We start from the raw sequence: 17,356 nt of genomic DNA on the forward strand, positions 1-17,356 counted from the left end.
CGGGGACGGGTCAGTGGAAGCTGAGGGGCAGCACAGCCCCTGGCGTCCCAAGCCTGCTAAGGAAGTGTTCTGTCCTCAGCTGGACTCTGGTTCGCGAGGCTGTAACCTCAGGACTTGATAAGAAACCACCGATTTATCTGCTCCCTGCTTGTTCCTATAGGAAAATTTTCCTGCTCCTTCCTTCCCCATTAGGAAGTGCCAGTAGCTTTTCTCCCAGAACCGTGTCTGGTGCACTTCCCAGGTCGCCTGTGCGTTTCTCGCTGGTGGAAAAGTTGGGAGTCTGGTTTCATCCTGACCTTTGGGGAGGTTTTCTCTCATCTCCTTAAATCTGATGTGTTACATGGTACTTGCAGACCTTCCCTCTCGCCTCAGTCGCTGGGAGATGCTGAGGGGCTGAGAAGAGCCTCCCACTGCTGATGGTCTCTATCTCCGCCTGCTCCACAATGTGGGGTTTTCCACCTGGGACAGAAGCGCTGGCTGTTAGAGGCTGCTCGGTTATTTCATACTCCCGTTCCTCTGCAGAACGAGCAGCTGCGGTTGCCATGGGGAAGTTAGCGCTCGTCAGTGGGCAAGACACTCATCAGCCCAAAGCCTCTCAAACCATAACGCAGAGGGTTTGCTATTCCTGTCACACCTCGCTGTTGCATTTCTCTGACTGCTGTGGAACACCGATTCTTTAGTGAGCTCTCGCTTGGCCCCAGGGAGGGTGTTGTTCCTGGCTCGCTCTCCTCCTGCAATCACAGTGGACGCGCAGCCTCTGAACCATCGAAACCTCCTTACAGCTCGTGCCCTGTGACTGTGGAAGCTGCCCCCTTCTCTGGTGGCTTGGTGAAGAGACCTGTTCGCCCACCTTGCAGATAGGATGTCGCAGCCGATTAGACACGTGAGGGATTTGTCTTTTTATAACCCCTACCTGGCTGCCTGTGCCTCTCTAATGCCACTAAATGAGTCTTAACAAGGAAGCTCTTAACTGCGGCGGCGCTGCGCTCGCAGCAGGCAGAGGACAGCGCTGCTCCGATCTCTGCTAATAGGTTTGCCTTCTCAGTAGTGCCCAAAGCTCCTTACCTCCAGCAAAGGGTTTATTTATAACCTCTCAATAAACATGCTGGGTGTAACGGTTACGTTGAACGAGCCTTATTCAGGACATTTCCCAACCTTCCAGGAATGCAACGGTGCAAAAACCTTGCCTGCAGTGATAGAGGCAGAGATGAACCTGGCCCATAGTCACCATTCAAGTTTCGGTACCCACTGGGACCCCTCAAAACAGGCCCCTCCTGTGATACGTAGCAATGGTCACCCTGTTTTTCTCTAGAAGGGTCCCATTATCTCTCTCTGACCCCTACGGCCTTCTCCTCAGATCTTTGTGCTGCTCTCGGTCCCTGGATCTAGTGGATCTCTCCCCTTCTCTTCCAAGCCCTGCAGCATCCCTTTGTGTCTCACCAGTTGAGAAAAGGCAGGTCTGTAACGCGCGATGGCCCCGTAAGGACTACGTTCACCTCTGTAGGGTGGCTGCAGTTCTGCTGCCTTCTCTGCCAATCTTCTCTGGATTTCAGTCGTCAGCGTAGCACGACGGTGTCCTCATTCCGGGACATCCTGCCTAGGCATTGCCAGGTGCTCTGTCTGCTGAGGGGGAAACATCCGTGGATCACACCCCCTCAGCTCCTTCACCACGTCCCGTTGTTCTAGCAAATCGCACTGCTTCCCCCACCCCTCTGGAAGCTGCCCCGTGCTGTTTCTAGGACAGCTCCATGTGGTAGCAGCCACAGCCTGCAAGGTCAGATCTCTTAAGAAAATCCACTTGAAGATGATGGGGACGCTGCCCCGTGCTTTTTCTAGGACAGCTCCAGGTGGTACCAGCCACAGCCTGCAAGGTCAGATCTCTTAAGAAAATCCACTTGAAGATGATGGGGTGTGTTTTCAGTGAGGCCAGATCTGCAGAGTGCCGCAGTTCTGTGTGCTGAGGCTTTACAGACGTGCGTTTGGACCCTTTGAGGTGGGAACAGAGAAACCCTTACAGACCCAAAGCCCTGTGACCACAGAGATCTCCAGCAGCACCTGCTCGAGGCTCCTGTTTCAGACCGGTGACGGGTGCTTGGCCGTGGTGCAGTTGGGGTAGCTGCTGCGCAGCTTGGCCGTGCTGGGATGCTGGTGGTGACTGCGTCGGCGTGAGCTCGGGGCTGGACCGTGCTCGGTGCTGGTGCTTAGTTTAGGGCTCGGACAGTGCTAGCAGTTCAGAGGAAACTGTCTGGAGTGTTTACAGAGCTCACAGCTGCTGCCGCTGCCGGTGAGGCGCTGCTGTTCTAAGACGGGGAAGCAGCATAATCGCTGCCAGAGCTTGGGCTGCGCTCTCCTCGTTGCTGGCCTTTCTTCCCACTGGTGCAGTCATACAAAAGCAGTGTCTGCGAAGCCAACAAATGACAAGTTTGCTGTGTTAGGGAGGAGTTAAAATGCCTGCAACCACCACTCCTCCCTGCAACAGCAGATCTCTCCTGACTTACAAACAGTCTGCAGCAAGGACCGGGCTGTCCGGAGGCTCTCGTAAGGAACCGACACGGCTGGGCTTTAGCAGCTCGGTGCCGGCGCACCCCCATCTCCAGCAAAGCCTGGTGCAGTGGGGAGCTGGTTCCCCACCACGCCAGGCTGCAGCAGGGCGAGGGTTAACGGCCTTCGCTGCCTGCAGCACTGCAGCATCCCTCTGCCACTTGGGCTGGAGGAAGCGGGGAGCAGGAGGTGGACAGTAACGCAGGTAGCTGGCCCTGAACCAGCCTCGGGTGGGGTTACGCCTACAGAAGCGTGGCGCTGGCTGCAGGGCGGGTAGAGCTTCCCCTTGTTGCATCATCTGCAAGAAATAAGCCAGAACCAGAAATATAAACACCTCTCAAATAACCTGCGGCCTAGGGAAGGAAGCGCAGAACCTTTTCTTCCTCCTAACGCCACTCACGTCACGTTTAGAAATGGGAAATTCAACGTGCGTAAAAGGAAGTACTTTTCTGAACGGCGGGCATTTACAGCTGGAGGGCAGAGGCCGAGCCTGCAGCAACGCTCAGCAGCGTTGAAAATAATCGTGCTCTCTGCGGTGGACAGCTTGCCTGTCCTTCCAAGATCACCTCATGTCTGTCGGCATCGCTTTTGTTTTCATGGTGCCTTTTCTTCCGTCCGTGGCTGCTGCAGATGCTGCTTTGCCTCTTGACCAGAACGCTGCTCCAGCGCGGCCGCTGTCCTGCTCTGGCGAGTTTTAGTCTCTTCAAGCTCCTCACACGCGCTGGGATGATATCACCTTATCAGTTGGCGAGAGCAGCACGTCCCTGGGTTACAGTGCAGCCAGCGCTCTTCTGACGCCCTGCTGAGGTTTTGCGCTGAACTAAGTTTTTCGAGTGTCCGTTTTGCCACAAAGCGAAGCAGCGCAGGGTGAACGGTTGGACCCGATGATGCTGAAGGTCTCTTCCAATGAGGTGATTCTGTGAAAGGGACGGTAGCTCAGGCTTGCACCTCTAACTGCAAGCGTCCTTTCAGTTGCAGCCGTGGCGAAGGCAGCAGTTAATGGATTGTTTGGTGTAACGAGGCTCTGTAGCACCTTAAATTGGACTTGGGTCACGAGCAAAGGTGTTTCATGACCCACGTTCTACCCGCTTAGCAGTCGTTACCCAGACGGGTCTGTTGGCAAACCCCACAAAGGTTAGGACAGAGCGCAGAGAAAGCACAGAGGTCCCCGGGCTCTGCTGTGGGAGGTTTCCACACCCAGAAGGGTGCTACAAGCAGTGCCCAGCTGCCGTCTCCTCAGGGTACGCGGTGCTTCCTTTGGCAGTGTAGCTCAGGAGGAGCGGCCGCAGAGCTCTTCAGAGCCCCTCGGAGGCGGGGTGAGGGTCTGTAGCCTTGCAGAGGGACAGAGGGGATGGGGCAGGGGCAGGCTGTTTGCTCTGCACCCTGACAAGTCCCGGAAAGGAAATTCAGCCAGGTGAGTAGGTGGTGGTTCTGCTTCTGTAATTACTCTTCAGCTAATGAAGAGTCAGTGCGCTGAACTCGGGTTTGTGGTGTGCAGTGGCTGGTTCCTCCAAGCTGTGGAGCAGCACTTGGCACTTTGAAGTCTGACCGTGTCCCTCACGTCTTGAGATTTGTGAAGCCCGATGGACAGTTTGCTTCGTGCTTTCACCAGTAACTCTGCTGGGGCTGTTTTCAGCCTTCAGACCGAAGCGAGGGCTTGACGCTGTCTGCAGGGGAGGAAAACTTGTGGCGTTATGGTGGAGCAATGGCAGCCCTCGCAATTTTCCTGGCCGATGGCAGGGAGAAAGCGTTTGCAGGAGGTTGTGTGATGACACGGTGGTTCCTCATGAAGACGCTTAGAGGCCAAGCAGCAGCCCGTGCAGCACGGAGCGATGTAAGAAGGGCAGTGGAAGTCCCTCCAGCTTCTTCCTTGGATTTCATGGAGCTAGTGCTGCCCGTGCTTGAGACAGCCCAGCCCAAGGTGGGCTGTTGGAGGGCAGGTTCATTGGCCTCCCACCGCTGAGGAGGGCCTGCTCTGCAGGAGCCAGGCTCCCACCTCTCCGCCACTTCATTCCCAGTTCCCCAGTGCAGCACCATCTGAAGGGAGCCGAGAGGCACAGTGCGAAGACCAGCCGCTGGGAACGCATACGCGGCAAGAGCGGGTCGGATCTCGATGGTGTTCTCATCCTGACCCGCCCAGGTGTTCTCCTGCAGTAGGAAGCGTCTGCTTCGCCAGCATCTCCATCCAGCCACCTCAAAGGCCACGTTCCGCTGCCCCTGTCAGCGGCTGGCGCTGTCGGGGAGCAGACCCTTCCCAGCAGAGCTCTCTTTGTTCATCGCGACTCGCCCTCATCAGACCAGTCTGCCGGAGCTGCCGTTAAGCATTTTGCAATAAGTTTGGCAGGGCATGCGGAATTCAATAGCCACATAAATTCACAGGGTAGGGATATTATTTTTTTTAACGTGCTGGAATTTGGGCATGACATGCTGCGCTATAAATAGCAGCGGATCAGAGGAGTTAAGAGTTCTGTTCAGGGTCTGGCACGAACAAAACCTGAACCAGATGCTGAAAACTTTTCTTTCTGGCGTTTTCTTCCCTGGGGGAAGGGACCATGTCAGATTCCTGAGGTTTTGCCATACTCTGTTTGTTTTTCCTGGCTTTTCATCTCCCACTGTTGAGATCTTACTGGGCATCATCCCTCTTATGAGCCAAGTCGACTGACTGGCCTTACCATATTTAACCAAGGGAAAGGTGTTGCTGTGCCGTGGCTTGTGCAGAAAAATGTCTTACCCAAACAGCACCTCACTCGTTAACCTCACAAGTTGACCACGATTTCATCCTTCAGTGGGGTTACAGACCGTATTAACTTGCATTAACTTACTTTGCTGGTAAACAAGCCCAGTAATGCCCCACATGGGTGGAAGAGGCGGGCTGTGCCAGAAGCCGCTCTGGCATCTCACCTCGGAGCCATCCAGCAGCAACCGGTTCCGCTCTAGCTCGTTCTGCCGGCTCCTACAGACCGAAGCGACACACCCGGAGCGTGTCAGCTGCTCCGGGATGTGCAGGCTGCTGTCAGCTGCGATAACAGCACTCACAGGTAGTCAGAGCTGAACTCCTCACGGGAATGAGAATCACCTTTCATTTGACTAATTTTCATGCTGCTGCCACCTTACGGAGTGGCTCAGAGAACCTGCACGAGTGGCTTCTCGGGCTGTTTCTGTCAGGTGGAGAAGCTGCTGGGATTTGGGAGGGGAATGGCACTTGGTTTTCCGAAGGGCATCCTGGGGGCATTAGCCTGCCCTTTGCTTCTGTGGAAGATGCGTGTGGAGCGAGTCTGAAAATAGACTGGAGTACGAAGGGGGAAGGATCTTTGCTGGGGTCCTGCATGAGCAGCTGGCCATTTCTAGCTGGGGTTTGCTGTTATCCAGGGAGTCTTGGGGTTGTGCAGATGGTTGTGTGTGGCAACAAATGAAGTTGCAGCCCAGTCTGAGGCTTGCCGTGGCCTTTTCTGGATGGTGCTGCTGCAGGGTCTGCTGCTGAGCGGCGTGTGCTGGCTGCAGGGAGGTGTTTATTCGCACACTGCAGCGCAGACGTGAATTAAAGGGACCTCACCGAGCCGTGTGCCTTCGAAGCCTGGACAGAGCTTCGTGAGGTGCGGCCAGTGCGCTGTCCTTCCAGCTGGGGTTCAGCTCTCTCCAGCACTGTCATCCTGTGCCTTTTTAGAGGGGTGCAGAACCCAAACTGTCTTGGCACAGTTTTGTCTTCTCTCAAGAAATGGCCTCTCAGCTCTCCGCTGGTTGATGGCCACCAGGCAGCTGCGGCTGCCCCGTGGAGCCGCATGCCTCTCGAGTCCGCTCTCCTGACCGTGTGCAGGTGGAGTCACAGGCTGGGAGACTGCTGGTGCATCTGCTGCCTGCCTGGCTGGGAGAGGGTGGGTGTCAGAGGCAGAAGTTGCTCAGGTGCTGGCTGCTGACGCAATGCTTCTCTACTGATATTTCAGCCTCAACTGCTGTTTCTTTTCAGGACACGGGTATTGGGATGACCCAGGAGGAGCTGGTTTCTAACCTCGGTACCATTGCGCGGTCAGGCTCAAAGGTAACTTGGGATGAGGCACCCTCCTCCCTGCCGCAGAACAGTCCTCTCCAATTACAGCCGCTTTTGTTCTCCCAGTAATTTCTCATCCCCGTTTGTCCCTTGGGCCCCAGCCCAGCTGTGAAATCTTGGAAGGCGAGACCTACCTGTGGAGTCTTCTAGCTCTTAATAATCTCTGCTGTGAGCTGGGGGAGGCCCGTGGTGGCCCAGCAGCACCAGGTGGCCCTGTGTGTAATGCTGCTGTGCCTGGCTGCCCTCGCTCCCAGACGCCTTCCTCCCCAGCCGTCGTTACGGAGAGGCTCGTGCTCACTCAGCAGTCACCCCGTGCCTGGCAGGGCAGCAGCTGTGTCCTCATGCTGGCGAGTTGTTACGTGTCTGTGTACCTGATTGGGTTTTGTCATCTCTGGAGTCACCATTTTAAGGTTTCATGCTCCTGATTGACTGAGTCCTCGCTTGCTTTCCTTTACTGCCAGCAGCAGCAGCGAGTGTTGCCCTAAGGAACGCTCCCCTTTTCCAGAGGTGCAGTCCCTGTGGGAGAAACCCTTTTCCTCAGACACCATCCTCAGGAATGAGGGTGCTGGGCTGCGGTACGTGGCGTAGGGCCGCCCCAGTGCGTGCGGAGCCCAGCTGGAGGACAGGCTGCAACCTCCCGGTGGTACCTGAAGTCACTGTGTGCTGTTCAATGTCTCCTGTGTTCCTTCAGGCTTTTCTAGAAGCGCTGCAGAGCCAAGCCGAAGCCAGCAGTAAAATCATCGGCCAGTTTGGTGTGGGTTTCTACTCGGCTTTCATGGTGGCCGATAAAGTGGAGGTGTTCTCACAGTCCGCAGAGCCGGGGAGCCCAGGCTACCACTGGTCTTCGGATGGGTAAGGCTGCAGAGTGGGATGGAAGCGTACCCAGGCCAGGCATGGACTGGAAGCTGAGCAAAGCAGGGCAGGGCTTGCGTGGTCTGTCATGACCAGGCTTACTGGTCTAGATCCCAGGCTCTACGTGGCAGCAAAGTGTGGCCAGACGTGCTAGGGTGAAAGCCACAGGGACAAACCCGTTTTGCCAGAACAGGTGTGTTGTGGACAAAGAGAGGACCTACCTCTCGTGTTCCTTCCTCCCTGGCAGGCAGTCACCTTAGCGGTGCCCCAGACGGAGAGACCTAGTTCGTCTCTTTGGTCTCGTCATCCCCTGGGTTTGAGCTCGAGGGCCCGTGCAGTGCCCTGTCTTCTCTGTGTCAGTTCTGCCTGCTCGTCCCTTGTTTTTCGCTTGAAGCTGCAAATATCTGTGATGGCAAAGCTGCGGATTGCTGCACCGTGTTGAAATTAGAGCTTCTGGAAGCGAAAAGTTCTTCATCCCCTTAAAATCTCCTAGGAATAAAGAATTTACTAAGTTGAAAAATCTAGGAATAAAGAATTTGCTGAATTATTTAAATTCTTGAAAAAACCATGTTGTAACTAAGGCATCAGCCTGTCTTGGGCTGCAGAGAAGCTGCTGCGTACCGCAGCCTCTACTGCTGCACACCTGGAGGCTTGTTTGTCCATCGCTGCTGCCCCGGGTCAGTGCTCTCACCAGTGTTTGAGCCCCACACGGCACTGACGTAGCAGTGGGGCAGGACTGCTCGTCCAGAACGGGCTGCCTCAGCAGAGCACACTTCCTGCCTGCTCCAGTGGAGCTGGGAATGAGGGAACAAGTCTGAGTTGTCCAGGGGGAAGGCAGGAGCCTGGGTGTTGCAGTCACCGTAGGAGATGCAGGAGAGGAGTTGAAGGGGAGGCTCCCATACCCTGAAGTTTGTGCGAAGTTTGTCTGCTTTTCAGCAGAGGCTGCTGGCGTCTTTGCAGAGCGGTGTGTCCCGGGCTGGAGTTTCTAGCGAGGACAGCCACGCGTCCTGGGGGGGGCTTCACAGAGCACAGAGAGCATTCAGGCATTCGAGATTTTTTGCCTTTTCCTCTTGGTGTGGAAATGTTGCGTGTGCTCTTAGTGTAATAAAATATTTTCGTCATCTCCCACCATGGATGTGGATCAGAGGCACAACTGAGAGCAGGTCTGTTTCTAATCCCAGTTCAGGAGTGTTTGAGATTGCAGAAGCGTCCGGTGTCAGAACTGGGACTAAGATTATCGTACATCTCAAAGACGACTGCAAGGAGTTTGCGAATGAAGACCGAGTCAAGGGTGAGTGGAGGAGGCGAGCGCTGTTACCCGCTGCGGGGCTGCGTGCTGCCGCTTGGTGCCCCGCAAGCAGGAGGTGAACTGACGCTGCTTTTCCTCTCCTGGAACACCTTTCACCTGCTGTTACTGAGGAGATTCTTACTGCCTGGTTTTCACAACGTGGCTCTCCTGTGTCTCCTTTCCATTCCAGAGGTGGTGACAAAATACAGCAACTTCATCAGCTTCCCACTGTACCTCAACGGGAGAAGAATTAACACGTTACAGGTGAGCGGGAGGGCACAGGCAGGTCACTCATGGAGACTCAGAATTATTATTTCAGTGGTTTTTTTACTTATTCTAGCTGTTTAAGCCAGGTGACATGTTAGTGATGTTGGGATCGCTCCGGTTGCTGGTCTGCTGCCGTTCTTCCTGGCCCTCAGCACAGGAGAGCCAGAGCCAGTGAACGGCCGGTTTTCTTCGTGGCTCAGCTCCCAGCCTGATTTTCTTCACAGCTCCTTGCTGAGCACTGCTTGATGCTGGCACTTTCTGACCACTTAATTATATTGCAGCCAGATCCGTTTTAGTTGGAAGTTCTTGGCCCAATTGCAGGAATCATGTAGGTGAAATTAATTACCTTTAAAACAAAAATCTATGAGTTGTTTTCCTCCCGCATCACCTTTTCTGGTTGTTTAAAGCTTCCTCACCTAGGAGAGCAGGTAGAGAGCATTTCATTCCCTCACGGGTAGCACCTACTTTTGAGACCGTTCTTAAATATTTTGTCATGTTAATTTATCTGAGGTTCTGTAATTGGTGTTATTAGTCACTTGTATTTATTTGGATTCCTGTGTCATAATGTCTCTGTTCAAAGGCTTTCCGTTTGTTTCCCTTAAATTACAAACCCAGAAGCAGATTTAGAGCTGATGCTCTTTCTACCTGTCACTCAGTAGAACAGACTCCCTAGAGAAGGGTAGTGCTGGAGCAGGGGGTGGAATGCCCCGAATGGAGCCATGTCCTTTTATCTCCGTTTCAGAAACTCCGTTTTCCTCTGGGACACAGCAGCAGCTTTTTTGTTGTGCTCCTATTTCAGGCCTTTTCATTACCCAGGATCTTGGTTTTGCGTTTTTCCACATCACGTCACTGTAAATGGAGCCACAGTTGGTTCCCTGGTGTGGATTTTCCTAGATAAGCTCTCAAGTGTTCGCCGTGTTGCTGCCGATGTGGAGTTAGAGGCTTTTCCGGTCGAACTGCGATAACTGTAGCTCTAGGTAAACCTCTGGGAAAGCAGCTCTTCCCCTTACAACAGCTGCTGGAAAGCACCTTCATACCCGGCTGAGTCCGTGATCCCACCTGCCATCCTGCAGACGCTCCAGGACACTCGAGTGTGCTGGAAATGTTATGAGGCCACTTGTGGAGCAAGGCTTCGAGGCAGAAGCAGCTTAAAGGAGTGCGGCAGCATGGCAGGGTGGCAGGGCCCTGAGTCCCTTGGGCTCTGGTAGGGGGAGGGTAGGCTGGTGTTTGTCTTGCTCCCAGTCATCACTGCTGTCACTCAGGAGTGGCAGAGTGGCAGCAAGTGCAGTGGGCTTCACCTAGCTGGAAACAGGAGATTTCTAGTTGAGTCCTGGTGCTTGTTAAATGGGCAGAACCTCCCACATCTTTGCTAGGTGCTAGTCTTGAAATCGTAAACGTGGTGTGAGTGTGGTCTGCAGGTGGAAAGCGTGGCCACGGGAAAGGGCCTGGTCGTGACTTCAGTTCACACGTGGAGGTGTGGAATGGTACTGCTGAAGCACTTTCTGACTCCGCAGCAGGGATGGCTGAGTGGTGCACAAAGCACCTCCCGAACTGCTCCAAAGCAAATCAGGAAACAGGCAACCTGGGAGTTCCTTCCCCGGCCCTCAGCTGACTTGTGGTGGGATGGTGGCCTCCATCAGGGCTTGTTGGATGTGACAGACCCATCTAAACTGTCATTTTTCTTTTGCTTGCTGGTCAGGCTTTGAGATCCTTGACCAGTACCTCCAGGCAGCTGAGCTGTGGGGGCTCTCCAGGATGCTCTTGGCCAGTAGCAAGTGTGAGGCAACGACAGTCAGACAGATCCCTCTGTTTTGGGCTAAACAAAGCTGCCTTACATGGATATACTGCAGGGCAAGAGCACCCCTGTGACAGGTGACCTGCCATCAGTGATTTGTTAGTCAGTGATACCGTGCCTCACCCATAACACATCTCACTGTGCAGAGGAGTCTGTCTGTTTGAAAGATCGTGTTTCGAGCATCCTGGAGGGAAGGTGTAACTCTGAAAGAAGAGCCCTGCTCTGTGAGGCCGCAGCTTTGGAGAGCTGATGGCAACTCATCTCCCTGCTCCTCCACAGGCACTCTGGATGCTGGACCCTAAGGACATCAGTGAGTGGCAGCACGAGGAGTTCTACCGCTTCATAGCGCAGGCGTATGACAAGCCCCGCTACATCCTTCACTACAGGACTGATGCTCCCCTCAACATCCGCAGCATCTTCTACGTGCCTGAGCAAGTACGTGCCTTTCTGTGCAGGGAACAGAGGGACATCTGCCCAGCTGCTCTGGAGAGGAGAGACTAGGAGAGCTCTTCAGGCAAAGAGGCAGCCGCAGAATGGCAAGGAGGAGCATCCAGCGTGGCATCTCTGCTGGGTGCCACAGGGTGGTTGTGGGCAAACTGGCCCACAACAGAGGCAGGGAGATGGCTCAGGGAGGTCTCTAGGGCAGACAGCCAAGATTTCATCTCTCCTTGGGTTCAGCACTGGTAGGGAAGACCACAGTGTGACCTGCTCAGCCGCAGAGATGCTGCAGTGTAGTGTGCAGCTGCACACCCTGCACAGGGCTGGCGTTACCCTTCCATCTCTTGTTCCTGCAGAAACCATCCATGTTTGACATCAGCAGGGAGCTGGGCTCCAGCGTTGCCCTCTACAGCCGCAAAATCCTCATCCAAACCAAAGCTGCAGACATCCTGCCTAAATGGCTGCGTTTTCTTAGAGGTGTGTGTGGGGAGCAGGAAGAGTGGGCTGTGGAGGGGAGAGGGGGAGTGAGGCGAGGGTCTGAGCCTGGCCCTCGCATTTGCCTCGCTGCTCAAGGGTCGCTTTGTGTTCCAGGTGTCGTGGACAGTGAGGACATACCCCTGAACCTCAGCAGGGAGCTGCTGCAGGAGAGTGCCCTTATCAGGTAAGGCAGAGGTAGGTCCTGTGGACTGCTGAGGCTTTTCCAGCTTCTTGCTGGTTGAGGAGGGGACATTGTGGGATAGTTAGAGGGGCTTGGAGGGACCCAAGCTGCATTTCTATCCTTGAGAGTTTCTGTAGTCTATGAAATGAGTTGTTTCTCGGCCATGCTGGTCACATCTCGAGATGTGGGAGTAGTGTCCTGTGTGGTACAGTCTGCTGGCACCTCCTTGGGCCAGGTGTCCCTCGTGTCCTGGGCTGCCTTGCGGGATCTCTGGGCTGCAGCAGTAACAGTGGATTTGCTATTTAAAGTGTCTGGTCTGCACCAAGTGGTTTGGAAAACAAAACCAAGCAGAAGGTCAGCTGTCAGCACTAGGAAGCTGGGCCATACTTCAGTGTCACCGTTATTTCTGCATAGATCTTCAAACAGCACCTTGTGCCTCTTGTTTCCAGACTTCCTCAAAGCTCTGCTGTGCTCACACACATGTCTGTCAAAACCTGAGGGCCAGCCAGCAGGGTTTTCCTGTGGTGCTGAGGTCCTGAGAAGCTGACTGCTAGCATGCCCGTCTCCTTACTTTTCCCTTACTTTTAGTCCTTCAAGTCAGCTCTTAAACATCTGCCATTGTTGGAGCCGGAAGGAAGAGTAGGCTCTTACTCCTTAGCATTGGCACTGGAATCCTGTTGGGTCTGATGGTGACTTTGGATTCTGCAGACCTGAGCTTCAGCAGTGCAGTTGTACCAGTGCTGCTCTTGACTGAGATACAAAGAACAGACAGAGAGAGCCATGAGAGAAACAAGAGAGTGGACCCAGAGTTTCTTCTTTGTCTGCGCAATTTCAAAACCATCACTAAAACACTGCCCAGGGAGAGAGATGTTCACCTAAAATCTCTTGTCTTGGTCTAGCAGCTGTCTTTAAAAAGGCTTGTTCCTGCTGCAGGAAGCTCCGCGATGTTTTGCAGAAGAGGTTGATCAAGTTCTTCATTGACCAGAGCAAGAAGGACCCTGAGAAATATGCCAAATTCTTTGAGGAATACGGGGTGTTCATGAGAGAGGGGATTGTCACGATAGCAGAGCAGGATGTCAAGGTACCAGCAGTCCTGAAGCACTGCAGCTGATGGGAAAGATAATGGGTCTCCTACCGTGGCCTGGGATGAGGGGGCTGCTACTGCTTTGTGAATCTTACAAGACCTGCAGGTCCTTTAGTGCCCGAACTCTCACTCCTTCTGACTGGGTGCTGCTTCCCACTTCAGTCGAGACGCTGCGGAGTCCCTGTACCCACAGTGTGTTGTCAGCCCTCCCTGGTGCAATGTGAACTGCAACAGGCAATGAAGTAGGGCTTTCCCCTGCTCTTGTCCTCTGCCTGGATTCCTGTTTCCAGGCGAGCCTGACCTACATCCCATTGAGGATGCTTTTCTGCCTCCTTAGTATCTGGAGCAGGAAAGGAGGGACTCGGAATCCCCCGAGCCTTGTTGCAGGGGGAGGGAGTTCTTGGGGCTGGGGGCGGTCAGGCAGAGCTGTAGTTGCCTGCCCTTGGCTCACAGAAGCACGTTTCTTCCAGGAGGACATAGCGAAGTTGCTTCGTTACGAATCGTCCGCCCTGCCCGCAGGCCAGCTGACCAGCCTGACCGACTACGCCTCCCGCATGAAGGCAGGGAGCAGAAACATCTACTACCTGTGTGCGCCCAACCGGCACCTGGCCGAGCACTCCCCATACTTTGAGGCCATGAAGAAGAAGGACATGGAGGTGGGTGAGCAGTGTGCCATGGCCAGGGCAGCAGCCTGAGCTCCTACGTCAGTGGTCAGGGCTCGCCTGGATCTCAGAGCTGAGCAGGGCAATGAAGCCTGCTAGGAAATCTGCACTGAACCCCAGAGCACGAGCCCGGAAGCCGCAGTGCAGGGCTGGTCGTGGTGTCACAGGGTCCTCTGTGGGCAGGTGGCCCTTTCGGGACTGCAGTCAGTCTGGTTCTCGCTTTCCATGGGGCAGCAGGACTTGTTCAGCTGCAGATCTGCCACCCACGATAAAGGGTTTGCTCTCATTTGGGACCCTGAGCAAATCGTCCCCATGGGGTTGAACCTGCTAGTTTCTCTTGTGGTGTTCTTGCTGTTTGGGACGGAGTTGCCTTGGGAAGGAGGAGACGCTGTTACACCCTGAACACTGTGTAACTGTCCCTTCTTTTGGCACAGGTCCTGTTCTGCTATGAGCAATTTGACGAGCTGACGCTCTTGCACCTTCGGGAATTTGACAAGAAGAAGCTGATCTCGGTGGAGACAGATATTGTTGTTGATCACTATAAGGAAGAGAAGTTTGAGGAGAGCCGCCCAGGTATCGTGAGGCTCCCCTGGCCCTTCCTGCTGCCTGTGGTCCTGCTGCCCAGTGCCAGCCAGTGAGGGGACTCCTCTTCCCCCAGCCTTGTGGCCCCAGAGCATGTGAGAGGAGCATCCCTTTCCATCCTGCTGTTCTCGTGCTCTGAGGCAACGTGGGGTTCTTGCAGATCCCTTTCATCCCACGTGATCCAAATTTAAGCAGTTTGCTGATTTAAACAGCTGGGATGGGATGTGTGGAGTTTCCATGATGCGAGTTTTAACAGCAGGCGTCCATCTGGTGCCCTGGCAGAGGCAGGCACTGGCAGGGCACGAGCCTGTCCCCCTGGGCATGGCACAGTCTGGGAGCAGGGTGCGTGCTCAGCAGAGCCACCTTTTGCTTTCCACAAGAGAACAGATACACACAGGTGTGACATGGGCTGAGCTCAGGAGCAAAGCCCGCTGTCCAGTGGCACGCTGAGATGTGCCCTCTTCCCCCTGCCAGCTGCGGAACGGCTGCCAGAGAAGGAGGCTGAGGATCTGATGGCCTGGATGAGGAATGCCTTGGGCTCTCGAGTCACTGGTGTTAAGGTGGGTGTGCGTGTCCGGGTAACTGAGCACAGGAGATCTGTGGAGGTAATAACCTGGGGGTGAAAGGTGGTGGTGGGTTGGGGATCTGCTGCCACAGTTTTTTCTTCAGACTGTGACAGAAATCATGCTTCTCTCTGCCTTTTGTCTGTAAATGGTGCGAGTGCTGGCACTTGTCACTTGGTCAGCATGGCAGCGGAAGACCCGCATCTTAATGTGTCATGAGCAAAGCTCATTGCCCTAGTTCATGCTCAGGTTCCCAGAGGAACAGGCCGGTGACTGCCTTGCCTGTGGACTCGAAAGGTTTGTTGGTAAGGAGTGCTTGGGGTCCAGCTGCGAGCTGCTGCCTGTGGACCAGTGGGGCTGGTCGGGCCCCCGGCTCTCCTGCTGGTTTAGGCAGCTCCTATGGGGCAGGGATGAATCGTGGGGCGGCTTGGTGTGGATCTGTGCTGAGGAGGCTCCGAGTCCTCGAACCTCCCCCTCCTCTCACGGGATGCATCGCCTGTCTCAGCACTGATGGCTGGTTTTGCCACAGGTGACCACACGGCTGGACACCCACCCTGCTATGATCACCGTGCTCGAGATGGGGGCTGCCCGCCACTTTCTTCGCATGCAGCAGCTGGCCAAGACCCAAGAGGAGCGTGCCCAGCTCCTGCAGCCCACCCTGGAGATCAACACGGGGTAAGGGGAGCAGTTCCAGTGCTAGGCCTGGGGCACTGCAGTCTTTCTGGGGTGTAGGCAGAGAGGAGGCAATTTAAGGCTCCCAGTGAGCAGAGTCCTCCCTGTTCAGCGCAGTGTGCGCTACAGTGCCCTCATCTGTGAGGGTCCGTGGCACAGTCAGCATGAGCTGGCCACACACGCTGTGTCCAGCCCTCTGAGGACCATGGGGGTTATACGGACAGGACAGGAGAGAAGAGAGAAGCCCCCAGAACAGGACCAGGGAAGCTGGAGCTATTTTGGCCTTTAGGTAGAAGCTTTCCTGTCCCACCTTGGCTTAGCCATTCATTCCAGAAATAAATTTCTCATGGTGTCCAAACATAACCAAGTCTACCTGTTGATCTCTCTCACTCTTGCAGGCACGCTCTGATTAAGAAGCTTAACGAGCTGAGGTACAGTCAGCCCGATCTGGCCCAACTGTTGCTTGACCAGGTGAGAGCCAGCCCTGCAAAAGCAGCCCCCTCCTCCCCAGAGCCCTTGCAGACCACGTGTGGCAGGGAGCGGGGTGAAGCCCTTGTAGTGGGCAAGAATTGCATCCTTTTGTGCTCCCCGCTCTGGGTATTTCTGGTACATGAGGTCCCCGTGTTTTCCTACCAGCTGGCCTAGAAGACATGCTTGTTCTCAGCATGCAAGTCCCGGAGAGTGACGTGCACTTCGCCCCTGCCCCCAGCTCTCACCCAGCCCGCTCTTGCTGCTTATTTAACTCCTTCTTCTCTTTCCCAGATTTATGAGAATGCCATGATAGCAGCGGGGCTGAATGAGGATCCCAGACCAATGGTGAACCGGCTGAACGATCTCCTCACCAGAATCCTGGAGAAGAACTGAGCCCCAGAAGACCAAAGGATGAACTCTGTGCTGATGTCTCCTTCCCCAAGCGCAGTCGCTCTGTCAGCTGTTGCGGGCTCTGTCTGCTTGCAGGCGCTGTGCAGCGAGGGGTTCACGTGGAAGAGGGCCAGGGGTAGGGCAGGGGATTTCCAACCCTCGCTGCCAGTTGTAGTTGTTAGACCATGCATCATCAGCCTGTTCACAGCCCGGTGTTCTTGGTGGGAACAGAATGCAGAGGTTGCTGCTAAAACGATATGCCCAAGTCTCTGACACAGCCTGAGGAGCCTTATTTCACACCTTCTCTAGAAACGGCCTTCCCCAAAACAGCTGTTGGCAGCAGGATTCCCAGTTAGGTCCATGAACACACCCCCTGATCCACTGAATCCCCGTGCACCGTTGTGCTCCCAACAAGCCCTGCCAGAGCTGATAAATTTGTTAAGAAACCCGCACCTCTGAGCGGGTAGGAGGAGCTTTCCGGCATGGAGATGGATTGCTGCTGTTAGCAGACTCAGGTCCTGCTGGAGGAGGGTGTCAGTACAACCCCATGGCAGAAAAGATCACCAGGCTGCTGGATAATTGAGTTCATCCTGGTCTTGCTGTGGAGAGAAGGAAGTAACTGGGGAACAGCTTTTCCAGCATGTGGCTTTCTGGAAGGTCTCCAGGGTTTTTTTCCTCTTCTGAAGGATAAACTGCAAGTCTAGCTGATCTGTATTTATGATAAATAAACTCCTCTTTCCCAGATCCATCCACTCTTCTCTTTTTCCCTTACTTTGTTGGGCTTTTGTGTCTTCCAGCTGGTGATTTGTTGGTTCTTCTCTCTTCACATGCTGCTTGGTTCTTCAAGACACCAAGCACTGGACAGTGGGGGAGAGGGCTGCGAAACAACAGTAGGCAGTAGCAGAGTGTGGAGGGAGAACCTGTAGCTCTGAACCCTGTTCACCTGGTGTTTGAAAACAGAGTTCAGCCCTTCCTAAGGAGCGGTGGCCGCTCCTCCAAAGAAGCCTTTGTGACAGAAACTGCCACACTAGATTTCCCTCTGTGTCTG

General features: G+C 54.6%; 1 protein-coding gene across 1 annotated transcript in view; it reads left to right on the forward strand.

Annotated features, from left to right (window-relative positions):
* TRAP1 (TNF receptor-associated protein 1) overlaps positions 1 to 16,472 on the forward strand; it is a gene marked incomplete at its 5' end in the record, with an annotated part of 18,487 nt that extends 2,015 nt beyond the window's left edge. The window contains 14 exons of the mRNA XM_010145495.1: positions 6,506 to 6,577; positions 7,278 to 7,438; positions 8,620 to 8,729; positions 8,917 to 8,990; positions 11,068 to 11,223; positions 11,583 to 11,703; positions 11,818 to 11,887; positions 12,818 to 12,965; positions 13,439 to 13,624; positions 14,065 to 14,203; positions 14,687 to 14,772; positions 15,305 to 15,450; positions 15,846 to 15,918; positions 16,210 to 16,472. Of these exons, the coding sequence (XP_010143797.1) occupies positions 6,506 to 6,577; positions 7,278 to 7,438; positions 8,620 to 8,729; positions 8,917 to 8,990; positions 11,068 to 11,223; positions 11,583 to 11,703; positions 11,818 to 11,887; positions 12,818 to 12,965; positions 13,439 to 13,624; positions 14,065 to 14,203; positions 14,687 to 14,772; positions 15,305 to 15,450; positions 15,846 to 15,918; positions 16,210 to 16,311 (1,644 nt within the window). The remainder of the gene's footprint in view (positions 1 to 6,505; positions 6,578 to 7,277; positions 7,439 to 8,619; positions 8,730 to 8,916; positions 8,991 to 11,067; positions 11,224 to 11,582; positions 11,704 to 11,817; positions 11,888 to 12,817; positions 12,966 to 13,438; positions 13,625 to 14,064; positions 14,204 to 14,686; positions 14,773 to 15,304; positions 15,451 to 15,845; positions 15,919 to 16,209) is intronic.
* Positions 16,473 to 17,356: the final 884 nt, after the last annotated feature.

Source organism: Buceros rhinoceros, unplaced genomic scaffold (genome assembly GCF_000710305.1).
Source record: "Buceros rhinoceros silvestris isolate BGI_N320 unplaced genomic scaffold, ASM71030v1 scaffold27470, whole genome shotgun sequence".
NCBI lineage: Eukaryota > Metazoa > Chordata > Aves > Bucerotiformes > Bucerotidae > Buceros > Buceros rhinoceros.